The sequence below is a fragment of the Lepisosteus oculatus genome, chromosome 8, assembly GCF_040954835.1.
Source record: "Lepisosteus oculatus isolate fLepOcu1 chromosome 8, fLepOcu1.hap2, whole genome shotgun sequence".
In the NCBI taxonomy this organism is placed as follows: Eukaryota; Metazoa; Chordata; class Actinopteri; order Semionotiformes; family Lepisosteidae; genus Lepisosteus; species Lepisosteus oculatus.
In genome coordinates this window covers 21,913,761-21,927,053 of record NC_090703.1, presented here as the reverse complement: position 1 = coordinate 21,927,053, position 13,293 = coordinate 21,913,761, and the positions used below count along the sequence as shown (strand labels likewise).

Below are 13,293 nucleotides of genomic sequence, written 5' to 3'. Positions count from 1 at the left end.
GGGGCTCTACAAGACCAGAGGCGGAGACCTCCCATTTAGAGCTAAAAGCCATACAGAATATTTCTCAGGCTAGAGTTAGATAATGCACAGTTCAGGAAATCTTCCATGAATTAAAGCCACTGTTCTGCATTTGAGGCTATGCATTTCTGTTATCAAAACATCAATGAACAGCATCTCAAAACTTTTCTCTACAGTTATTTCCCAAGGCATTAAAAAACGTTGTGAATACAAATCTAGCAACAAACAATGCAGAAAATGTAGTTGGATGTCATTTTGAAAGATCAAAATATGCAAGAAAAATATAGTTCATGAATGTCCAAGCACTTGTTCTTCATCAAATTTTAAATTGGATTAAGATGCAAAGTTTAGCTTTTTCATCTCACCTCATTTAGATAACAAAAAAAGCTCAGCTGAAAAACAGTATCTCATACTCAAATCAAAACCAAGGAGCTTTTTCCAGATTTGTAAAAACACAAACATAGTGTATGAATCAAGACTGACAGCTGGAAAGATGATCTTAAACCTGATTTGCAAGCAGCAAGGTTGTTATTTTTTCTAATTTACACCATCTGGTTCTGAAGAGGAGGGAGGACGTCAAATGCAAAAGACTGCTGTCTCCACTGTGAAAGCTGTAGTCGGCACAAGATCAGACCCTTAAACAGATGACTGCTTGTAAATAATATATAATATGCTGTTGCTTACAACAGACAGAAACATGTACAAACAGATATCAGCCTTCTCAAGACCAAATTAGATCCTTTTTTTTCAGTGTATTTGAAGCATCAAGGCGTTCCGTTCAGCTTCAAACGACACAGCTCTTTAACTGCCAAAGGCTTCCACTGCAGAAATAGAGATCCTTGATCCACTTCCAGGTCATAGTTTCAGGCAAATTAAGAGTCTATATTCTATTATACCTTGTGGACTTTCTTATTACAGTATTTCTTATTATTATCCATGTTTTATTATTACTTTCCATCCATTTTCCCACTTTATCCAATTCCGGGTTCCGGAGCCTATGCCAACAAGTAACAGGCGCTAGGACTGGATGCCAGTCTATTGAATGGCACGCACTAACACCTGGGCCAATTTTCCCAGAAGCCAATTAGACTACCAGTGTGTTTCTGGGCTGTGGAAGGAAACTGGAGCTCCTGGAGGACAACCTGTGAACATGTGGAGAACATACAAATTCCACATAGATAGCACCCACCATCATGAATTGAACCCATAACCCCAGTAATGTGTGAGGAAGCACTTCTAACCACTGCGCCAACATGCTGTTCTCTTATTCTTAGTCTTAATCTTAGTATTAGCCTTAGTCTTAGTCTTATTCTTATAGTGCTGAATACCATTCCCTAGAAATAAAAACTCATTATACTTGGAAACAATAAAATGAAAATGTGGCCACTAGACATCCGTGTCTTACATTATTGTTGTGAACGGACACTGGACTTTTAGGCTGTATACAGAGGCACCAAACATGTGTGTTACACAAATTGTGAAACAAGCTTTGTAGGACCTGGGTGCATAAGAACAATGACATTTCCAGTTTTCAGATATTATTTGGAGTTTTTGAATCCTGCATTTAAGTTTCCACAACAGCTATGTTCTATGGGACCTGGGGAAGAAAATCTACCTGTTTCTCTGCACTCTCTGCCCGCTGGTCCGCCTCTGTAACTCTCTGCTCCAGCTCCTGCATCTGTGGAGAGAGGACAAAGCAGAGCTCAGAGGAGCAGCGAGACAAGCAGAAAAGCAGAGGATGCCTTCCTTCATCTTCACATGTCCAGTGCTGTGAGGTTTGCTCTCAAGATGACTCAGTCACAGACTGTGTAGTTTGGTGTGGGGGCTGTCAGCATGCGTTGGCTGCAAGGGAACAAGAAAATCTTAAAAAGCAGAAAGAAGAAACACATTAGCTGTTGCGCTTTCTTCAGGTGTGAGGGAGAGAGAGGAAGGTATACTGTAGTAGCAGGACAGAGAAGGTGCAAATGGGCACAAGGGTGAGAAAGAGTCTCCACCTGAAGATGGATCTGGGAGAGAGGTGCAAAAAAAGCTGAAATCTTCAAATGAATGGAAAGTTTCTAAAAAAGAATTTATCATTGAGAGAAGGGAGAAAGCGTAATCCAAGTTTAAGGAGAATATCAGCTTTTTGGAATAAGAGTTCTCAAATCCTTGCGAAATGAAAGGTCAGTGTGATCAAGGCCAGGCAAGAAATGATCATACTGACTATACTACACTGAGTCTGCCAAATCTCATTTACTATCTCTAGTAACTATCAAGATACTGTATTCTGTTCTAATACATACATTGTATACATATATCAATGTAAATTCAGGATTTCAGAACCCCCTGCTCAGACTACGGCGCATTCCAAACACAAGTGAAATCCTATCGCACTTGTATGCAAATAAAGCGACTAACTTGGAATGTACAGTAGGTCAGAAGAAAGGTATCTATAGGTGTATTGCAGTTACTGCAGCAAATCGGTCATTAGCTGGGACTTCTCCTGGTTGAGAAGAACTGTTCCCTGGGCCACGTAAGACTTGACATATGTAAATGTGACTTTATATGAAAACCTCCCATAGTGACCTTGATAATTTTTTCAAGTTCAGGGAGCTTTGGGGGTTAGATACAACACAAGCAAATATCAGATGAACAACACGAATGAGCATAATGTGAACACCACCAGTTTTACACTTCAGTCTCACTTTGCTTTCACACGTGTGGTAACCTCTGTATGTCATCTCACACCTTGTCTGTGAAAATTGTAAATAGCTCGTACTGCAGTCAAATACCACGTGTTTAATTACTGAGCATTACACTGTAAGATAATGAAATGTATAGTACAGTATTTATAAATTCATTAAAAGGATACTGCCTCACCATATGAACAATCACCATATGAGTTTTAGGTTAAACAAGATGTAGTATTTCCAATCTGTTTTTTTCATTTAATGTTCTTCCAGTCTTAGGAGCTAAGCTCTCATAAATTATTGCATAGAATCTTCTTTACTCTCATCCTCTTAAATAAAGAACTGACTTTATATTTTATTATTATATTTACATTTTAAGTTTTTTTATAATAAAGGCTTTACATTTTTTAGTGTATATAGTACAGGATAGTACCTAATGTTTATGCATTGCCTAACACCTGTTACAATGTAACTACTGTAACTGTACTGTAAATGAGCAGGAGTATAATGGTTTTTCTACCTTTTGTTTATGCAGTTGCTAATGACTTGAAGCATGATACTTGAATAATTAACCAGGAATGTAATTTTTCTCATACTTCATTACTATTTTGTGCTGTATTAAGGGGAGGTATGGGTGTTTGATGGACATTTTCGAGGTCTGGAACAAGTTGAAGATTGCATGACACATAAAGTGAATAAAGTGAGTATTCACTTTATGAGCAGTTTACAGGGAATGGATGAAGCTTGTATAAAGTTTGCTGTAATTCTCTTTCTCTCCAAAGTTCCATTTATTACTTACTGTAAAAAACTGTATATTTTGTCATGAATGCTTTGTTTTTTAATTCTTCACATTAAAGAGTTTTAAAACATTTTTTCTTTATGCAAAATATTTTTGTTTATATAGTAAAAATCATGAATAGTAATACTCTATGGTATTAAGGCAATGGCTGAAAGTGTGTCACTTGCGACTACGTAAAAACCTGTGAAATGGAACCTTGATGTACAGTAGGTCAGGAGTGGGTGTACAGTACCTACAAGCCAAAGCACATCATTAACAAGTCACAAACATCCGGCTGGAAGGAAGTGAGGCTCTCTTTTCCAAAAGAGACAGCCTGGCAGCCTGTTTCAGAGTGAACTGTGCACAATCAAAAGAATACTCAAGGTAAATGTGGTTAAAAAGATACTCTTTGTAGAGTGCCGGCAAGTGGGCAAACATAAGAAAAAAAACCTTCCCTGCTTCCATAGTTTACGGTTACCAAGCATTCCTGACGATTTCACAGGTCACCGGGCAGATGCCCATATGCCCGCATTCTGAAAGTGGGATAAGCAAACACGCACCTCCTCCTCTGCCTCTGACCCCTGCCCTGGTTCTACGGCCACATCCAAAAATAGCTAACCTCTGAGAATCTCCCAAAATACACAGTGATTTCTGTCAGGTATTGTCTCCCTCTCTCTCAGCAGAATAAAAGCCCTTTGATCCTATCAAGCACAAGTCCTTGGATTAAAATGTCTAGTCACTGATGAGTCTTATACATAAGTAAAACACAAGTTTTGTTAAACATATCAGTTCTGTTGTATTTTGCAAGCCATTCTACTACAGTGCATTTGCCCCTTTTACTCAGTACAACCACATTACAAGTTACAGTGTCAGAAATCTTCCGTTCAAGTGCAATCGCATTAGTGAATCTCTTGGCTTACAGAACATTTTAGGCACTAAGGGAAATTGGTAGTTTATTTTTCAAGCATAACTGTGGGCAGGTATAGTTGGAAAGTGCTTCAGATAATTCAAAGCTCCAGAGCACTTTGTGACACTGTATTGTGTCCTCCCTGACCATACCTCCAGTCTAGGGTGCTAAAATGGTGGTTCTGTATAAAATTAGAGAAGAAATCCTCCATACACCATACAGTGAGTGTTACAGCAAAACACAACTGTGACTTAAAAAATCGAATTCATTCAGTTTCACTAATGAGGGACCATGGTTCCAGAAGGTGCAATGTTATTAATCCTTTATCAGAAGATTAATGATCTTTATGGAATGTTCACTGCAAAATGTTTAAGCACTGCTGGTTGGAAGAGTTAGCAAAATTTGTCATTAAATAGTTTAGATCTAGTCTAGGATGCACTGAGGTGCATAAAAAGAGGTCAGAAATTGTAGCTTACTGCTAATTTTAGTTTGTTTTCATTTTATTGTGCCTTAGTCTAGTTTTACTGGTTAAGTACCTTGAGATGATGCATCATGAAACTTAGTATATGAAATGGTTCTTATTATTATCAAGGTGATATGAAGAGCAGAGCTTTGCTCCATTCAGGTTTTGAGAGCCATGGGCTCTTCTACAAATCACATTCATGATGCAATTGAATTTACATTCTCTTTTTTCTTCATTCACATTGAGGAATGTAAAAAACCTGCAGAGGTGTTATTCTGGTGAACTGCACAGTTTGGGAGACGGCAGAGCTCATATCCCTCCAGTAGGAGGGAGTAGTAGTGGTTTCTTCACTACTGGCGAGAGGAGGGGGAAATAAAAACTAAAGGAAATGTGCCGGTTCTATAATATGTAAAGTGGTTCCCAGCCTAAGTACCAGTCTGCGGTGAGATGGCTTTTCCTCTCAAGCAAGCCACAGGTATCTCTCCACAGTTCTGCTTTTATTTGAAACAGATGCAGAGCCGAGTCTCCAATGTGAAACTACTGAACCTGTTTTGAGTTAAATTCCCATATGTGGAGGACTGGTTTCAGCACTTCAGTAATGACAGTCAACTGTGCTTTGTGTTCCATTTAAACCATTTAAAACATTTACACAGAAGAAAAGCTAATTGTCTTGCATATAGGCATTCACAACTTCCTATTCCCATTTAATACAGTCGGGTTACAAGAGCTAGCAGCCATATCACCCTGCAGCTCTCAACTGGCTACCCACTGAAGCTAAGCAGGGTTGAGCCTGGTCAGTTCCTCAATTTCCCTTGGGGATCAATAAAGTCTTATCTATCTATCTATCTATCTGGATGAGAGACCTCCTGAGGAGCTATGGTTGCTTCAGGAAATGGTGTTAGTGAGACCAGCGAGGTCGCCCACCCTGCGGTCTGTGTGGGTCCTAATGCTCTGGTATAGTGGCGGGGACACTATACTGTAGTGGGCACCGTCTTTTGGATGCAACGTTAAACCGAGGTCCTGACTCTCAGTTGTCATGAAGGATCCCAGAGCATTTTCTCGATAAGAGTAGGGAATTATTCTGGGACAAATTTACCCTCTCTGCCTTTACCGTGGCCTCCAAATTGTCCCCATGTACGATTGGCTTGCACTTGCCCTGTGATGGACTGGTGCCCCGTCCAGGGTGTATCCTGCCTTGTGCCCGCTGCTTGCTGGGTAGGCTCCCTACGACACCGTAAAGCAGTTTGGCGAATGATATGACATGACATGACATTCATGTACAGAAGTAAATAGGGATTTTGAAGAAGGAGTCTAAATGAATTGTCATTCCATTCATTTGAGGCATTTTAATTTATGATTAGCTGTTCGGGACACTGCTATTAGAATACCATTCTGTAAAAATGCCTAACAGGATTTCAGAACCCCTGCTTATGCCAAACAGAATAGAATGTTCAGAATATGGTGTATTCAAAACGCAAGTGAAATTCTATCATACTTGAATACAAATGAAGTGACTCACTTGGAATGTAGGTCTGAACAAACATGTCACCAGGTGTATTGCATGATTTGAAGTACTTTAAAATGGTTGTTAAAAATTACTTTACACTAACAAGGGATCAAAAAACACTTGTAAAACAGAACAGTACCAGAGTTGGGCAGCCCTGTTTTACAGATTGTATGAGCCCATCTCCCAAGTGTTAGATATCATTGTTAGTGTGAAAAATAAATATGGAGGCAGACGTCAGGACTAAGGTATCACAAAGTCAAATACTGAATAATCCTGAACAAATTAAAAAAAAAACTGCTGGTCTAAAGCTCCTTAGAGCCCTCCCACTCCACCATCCTGAAGCAGATAAAAACTGGTTCACTAAAGTTGCTCTCAACGAATAACCTGAAACCAGTAAGGATATATTAAGGGCCTGGAATTACCCAGACACATTTCTTAGGGAGGAAGGAGTATTACCAGCTAGGTAATGAGCCCACTCTGCCAGCAGAAGGGCCAATAAACCACCAGGGCTATTAGCAAAAATGTAAATTTAAACCAAAACAAAAAAAAACAAATTATATAAACCATAAAACACACATAATCTTTACATACAGATGTTATGTACAGTAACAAGACAGCAGGTGCCATTAGCTTATTTCATCTTGTGTTGCTGTCTTTAACAAAACTCTTGAAACAATTTTAAAACAGCAGTATCTTTCTTGGATACAGTCTAATGTTTATTTCCCCTTTCACTAATAGGAACATATTCAAGAACATGAAAACATTTGCTTTGGTGTTTCCTGGCTTGAAATGCAGCCCATTTTAAATATCCAAATTATTTTTACGTGACTAACATCTTCGTACTTGTTCAATAACCTTCAGCAAACTGAGAAAGAAAATGTGCTCTGGAGCAAAAATGAAAAAAAAAAAGCTTTGAAAGTCTTCCTGGCCTGGCCAAAAGCTTATGCTTAACAAGCAAAATCGACCTCCCATTTCCTTCATTCCAGCTCCCAAGTTTTGCAATAAAACCACACTGGACCACCGTGTATGAGTCCAGCTCACGTTATTATATAATCTTGAACATATATCTTTAAAGTCATCAGTAACAGCCACCCCCCTCCCCCAAAAAAAAAAAGAACAGAGAGAAAGGTGGCCTGTTTTAAAGTGGAGGACAGCCCTGCAGTCTCCAAAGGAATAGGACTGTGCTTCCCCACTTTCCAAGAGTTTTTCCTTCTCTTTCAATGGAATTCTGCCTTCTGGCCAAGATTTTTAACTTCCTTCACCTCAGAGGCTGTCTGTCAAGGGCTCTGTGTTCTGTCATAAGAACTTAAAAAAAGGTTACAAAAGAGCTTGTTTGATTGCTGGTAGCTAGTTGATCCAAGGAGTTTATTCAGCCCTTTCTTGAAAGAAGCCCAGGGTATCAGCTTTGATCTACTTCCTACCATTGGGTATATAGTTCTAGAATCATTTTTTTATTTAAAAAAGTGCCTCTTGATCTCTGTTTTAAATGTGTTGCATCATTTTGCTGTGTGTCTATCTGCTTATACATGAGAAAGGAAAGAGTTTGTTTTCCTTCTGGATGCTTAAAGTACAGTATGTGTTCCTCCTATTATAGACAACAAGTTTGTGTCACACACAGAACCAGAAATATCCATATCCAGTCAATAGTCATGGCAGAGGGAATGAAAGACACCCTATTTAGAGTCCAAAAAGACATTGACAAGTGCTGAGCTCCACACAAGTAAAGAACACCTTTATACACACACAATGGAGCAATGGTCTTCCATATGTGCTCCATTTTTATACACTGCTTGTTCAGGTTCAAGTTTTTGAGAAGGGAATATGCTCTTTCCAGAAACCCTATACTGGGTTGACGTAGGTATGAAGCATATCAGAGGACTGACATTTAGTGTCAGTACTGCACAAATAACAGTCATTCTTACAAAACTAAAAAGGAAAAGGAATAAGCCTGTCCAATGCTATCAGAACACTTTTCATCTGTATGGTTCTGTATCTTTCACCAATGACCCTCAGCAAGCACTGCATAAGCCAAGACTTCAACTGAAAATACCGTATGTGAACACACTGACAGATATTTTGTATTTTGATATATTGGGCAAAGCACAAAATGACCATGGGCTAAGTAAAACTAGATTAATTAAGGTTTTCCCTGTATACTAAAACATAGAAGCAATAACACAAGCACTTTGATCTGATAATTAAACTTCCAAACAACAATTTTAATAGAAATACCCACTTTACAATAAAAGTTTTTGCCAATTCAAAAAAAGTCTTTTTTTTAAAGAATAGCTAATATGCAATTTTCATTCTGTACAAGGTAAGATTTCAAACTGTGGGGAGAACAATGTTGAATAATTTTTGTTTGCAATAATATTCTGTCAGAAAAAAAACAGACCAGTTATTATTGTAAAAAAATACAATATTGACATGTTCAATGACTGACTTCACATTTTAACAAGATCACTTTGTTCATGTTTTGATGTATTAATAAATTAAGCATTTTTAATGCCACTAATTATATAATTCTATTACCAGGCTTGTAATGTGTTTACAACTGATATCTTCCTACTCAAATAAATAATAGGATTTATTAATTTGTTACTGTTTACAGAAAATTATATTAAAAAGTAATACAATCACAGATATTTTCCAAAAGTCACAGATATTAACCATTAGCTAAACCACCATAGAAATGTTACTACTATGCATCATTTTCTATATACAACATTTTATCAAATAAAATATATCTTCAAAGGTCAACTTATATGTAACCCCCACTACAAGACCTTAAAATGATGAAGGATCCTATCTTTTCCTGTAAAATGCTACATGTTTTATTATGTTCTACATACAGTATTTACAGCTTTACAAGGGACTTTTCCACAGTGAAGCATGGTGAGTGACTAGCTCCCCTCCAAACAAGGCTCGTGTTTGCTGCCAGGTTAATAACAGGAAACAGTATAGCTACTAGGCAGTTTATAGTTACTAATTAATAATACAACTTTTATTTTCCCTCATTTATGAGTGGTTTAAAAGAAAACTTCCAGCTAGAAAGTCACCACCTCTTATTTTGAAGACCACAGTTTCTGAACCCAAAAGGTTCTGGTCCTGGGGGCCACACACCTGCTGTTTGTGTTCCAGCCAAGCTCTCAGCTCCACAACTGAATCGTCAATTGACTTAATAAGATTAATTTGACAGTTTCAACTTTTCAGAGTAACTTAAGTATTTCAGAGGTCATCTATTAACTACTGAATTTCATAAGTTAAATAAAATCTCAGGTTTGAAAGCTGAACAAAAACACTGGCAAATATTTCAATCAACCCACTAGTTAATTCATTTAATGCTTCCACGAAGTAATTTATGCAGCAGGAATGAAAAGCAGCAGGTGTGTGGTCACTTAGGACCAGGATTGAGAACCCCTGGTCGAGAGGTCAGGATCTGACTTCAATGTGAGAAAGGACAGTGCAGCTGGGATCAGAAGCTGTAAAGGTTACCTCTCTGTCCAGTACCACTCCAGGCCATACTCCTCATCTGCCCTACAACAGCAGATCCCCGTGAGGACTGGTTTATTGACGTTTCCATTTCTGTGGCGATACATAAAGGCTGCCAATAGCTGCATGCTTAAAGGTAAAATAAAATAAACAACTAAACGGATAACTACAGGACTAGCTCACCTAGGAAAGTGCAACTCAACAGCATATTATCCTACAGAAGAATAGGTTAGATTGGGTTTATGCATTGGTTACCCTGTGTAGAACAACTCGGGTTCTTCCACTAAAAGCAGTTCAGTGAAACTGAGTTTTTCAATTAAAAATATTGACAGAGGAGGTGTGGAAAGAGGTCTAAGAGAATGCTATAAATAACTTTCTATATCAGGATGAAAGCTATTCAGTGTAAGATAACACATATAGTACCTATAGTTTATTTCCCAGTACTCAAAGTATATTCTGAACAGGTTTATCTGCACTCTATCCTAAGTGCAAAAAGGACTCAGTATGGCTGTATTAGGCTGCAAAAATACTGGTGGGATATCTCTCATGAAATTGAGGTCAGTGTCTGTCTTATTTAGCCTTCCAAACAGCCATAACTAATAACATTAAGAAAATGCTTTACAATATGCTATCATTCTGTGCATTCTGTGCTGTGGATCTCAGATAAGATACTATAGCAAGTTGGCATAAGAGCATAACAGAGTACAGTATGTCCCTTTAGATCACTTAACTTTTGGATGAGATGTAAAACCGAGGTCCTGACTCTCTGTGGTCATTAAAAATCCCAGGGTGTTTCTCAAAAAGAGTAGAGGTGTAACTCCAGCATCCTGGCTAAATTTCCCATTGGTCCTTACCAATCATGGCCTCCCAATAATCCCCATCTATGAATTTCCTACATTACTCTGCTCTCCTCCCCACTGATAGCTGATGTGTGGTGAGTGTTCTGGTGCACTATGGCTGCTGTTGCATCATCCAGGTGGGGGCTGCACATTGGTGGTGGTGGAGGGGAGTCCCCATTACCTGTAAAGCGCTTTAAGTGGAGTGTCCAGAAAAAATGCGAAATAATTGTAAGCAATTATTATTATAATGATTAACTTGTGCCTTACACTCAAACCTTCATGTCTTTTATAACATGTAGGAGCCCTTCTTGGCACTTATTGGTCCAGAAGTTACATAATGTAATAAAGCTCGCCTATTTATGACACGTACTGTATGTCCTGAGCCCATGTATACTGTATCTGTAAAATAAACACATGTACTTAAGTTGAGCCCTTTTTTCTCTTTTTCTCTGTTCCCTTTCGTCTCTTTTTATTTTATATATCTGTAGTCATGGAAGAAGAAAAGTTAATAAACATAGTTTCAATACATTTTCAATCAAAGACAATAATGGGAACCTTTTAGATGACAATGCGGAATAAATAAATATATCATTTAGATGCTTACCTAGAAAAAAAAATAATATTATTATTTCAGTTTATAGTAAAAATATCAGCATAGAAGAAGCAGACATATTGCTGGTAAGGTATTAACATAATTTATTATAAACAAACTCCAAGGCCTCTAAACTCCAAGAACAAGAAATGTCATTCATAGACCATTAACAAACCTTTTCCTGAGGCTGAATTGACTGAGAAAGTACTGATGCAACACTTATGAATAATCACCAGCAATAATGATTTTTTTAAACATTTTATTCATCAACTTTATTTTACTCGTTATAAAGCAAATGTATATACTTACATTCCTCTTGTTAAATGTATACGTACAGTACTTAACAATCAAGGACAGGAGGCGCAAGATGAAAGTTATGAATGTGGAATATTACTGCCTATTGATCTATGATGTTTTTCCTGTCAGCCCCTGTGCTTCTACACAGATGTTTTAGTGTGTCCTCAGACACTATAATAGCTTTGCAGTGGTTAGAGTCCTGGACTTCAAACTGGAAGATCATAAGGTCAAATCCCAGCTGAGACACTGCTGTTGTACCTTTGAGCAAGGTACCTCACCTGAATTGTCTCAGTAAAATAGCCGACTGTATAAATGGGTACCAGTATAATTTGCTTTGGATAAAAGTATCAGACAAATACAGTAAGTCAGTAGTCTGAAGTAACAGAATGTATCATTGCAATGGCCTCTCCTTCTTCCACTGGCAGAAGACTGTGTTAAGAGACAGTGTGGCATGATAGAGACATTATGGAATTTATGTCCATTATACAATGACATAATGTGTTCAGTACAGCAGTTTGGTATGGTTAATGTCGGATTTTTGTGTAACGTCATCTGTGGAGTTAGTTAACTGCTCAAAGTCCTGAAAAAACAATATTTCTAGCCAGTGTACCCTGAATTATTTAAAACTGAACATAAGAAGTCCCTGAAAAATAACAAATATATCTAGCTGAGGCAATAATTGCATCTATTAAGTTAATTAAGAGCTAGAGTTCTGGTTAGGCAGGAAACCAGAAGCCTCTACATCTGACCAAGACCTCAGTTTGATTTCCCTAGTGTAACAGATCAGGCAAAGGGGATGCCCTAGAATAATAATAGTCATCTATAGTCATAATACAATAATAACTGTCATTTTATACCACTGCACGTTTGCTTAACTTTAAAATAGAGTCAAGTTGTTTTAAGGCTAATGAAGTATATCTCCCCTAAAATACACTATGTGCACATTTTTTATAAAAGAAAAAACAAGATATTTTCAATTATCTTATGTGCCATGTTTTAATGACTGTAAAGCAAAGCTTCTGATATTGCTTTTGTGAAAAGAAATATTGAAAAATAGCAATTAATATGAACTGAGTGTTGCACTGTGTAATGTGCATTAAGCTGCTATTTTTTAATGAAGAGAATGTCTTATACTGACAGGCTGAAGGAGCATTTGAGTCTTAAAAAGAGAAGACTACAAGGGGACCCAGTTCGTGTTTTCAAAATGACAAAGCAAACCCAGCGGATCTCTTCCGAATGAACAGTAAAAGACGAGCCAGAGAAGACAAGTGGAAACTAAGTGAAGGTACATTTTAAACCAAGAAGAGGAGGCACTTCTTTACCCAAAGGATTGTGGGAGTCTACAACTACAAACTAAAACTTTGGCTACTTTCAAGAAACTGCTGGATTAGATTCTTGGATCATTATTAACAACCAAACAGGCTAAATGGGCTAAATGTCCACTTCTTGTTGGTAAACTTTCTAATCTTCTTATTCTTCTTAGATAGGTCAAAAAAGTCTCCTCTCATTCCTAATAGTTTTTACATTCTTAAATAAATACAAAGGCTTTGCATCAGAAGTGAACCAAACTGTCATTAACAGCGAACCACTGGCAGTTGAAGGTTTATGTGTATAAATACTCTCTCAGTAGTAAAGGATTAGTGTATATTTATGAGTCCATGGATTTTTTCCAAGGCTCTGTTACTTCATTGCTAAACCTATAAAACACCCATAGGCCTAATCACACCACAC

At 37.7% G+C, this 13,293-nt stretch overlaps 1 protein-coding gene across 5 annotated transcripts in view; it reads right to left on the bottom strand.

Moving 5' to 3' along the window:
• plekhh1 (pleckstrin homology domain containing, family H (with MyTH4 domain) member 1) overlaps positions 1 to 13,293 on the bottom strand; it is a 74,073-nt gene that overhangs the window by 35,577 nt on the left and 25,203 nt on the right. For all 5 annotated transcript variants that reach the window (XM_069193395.1, XM_015351241.2, XM_015351234.2 and 2 more), the window contains one exon: positions 1,634 to 1,696. In XM_069193395.1, coding sequence (XP_069049496.1) covers positions 1,634 to 1,696 — 63 coding nt within the window. The remainder of the gene's footprint in view (positions 1 to 1,633; positions 1,697 to 13,293) is intronic.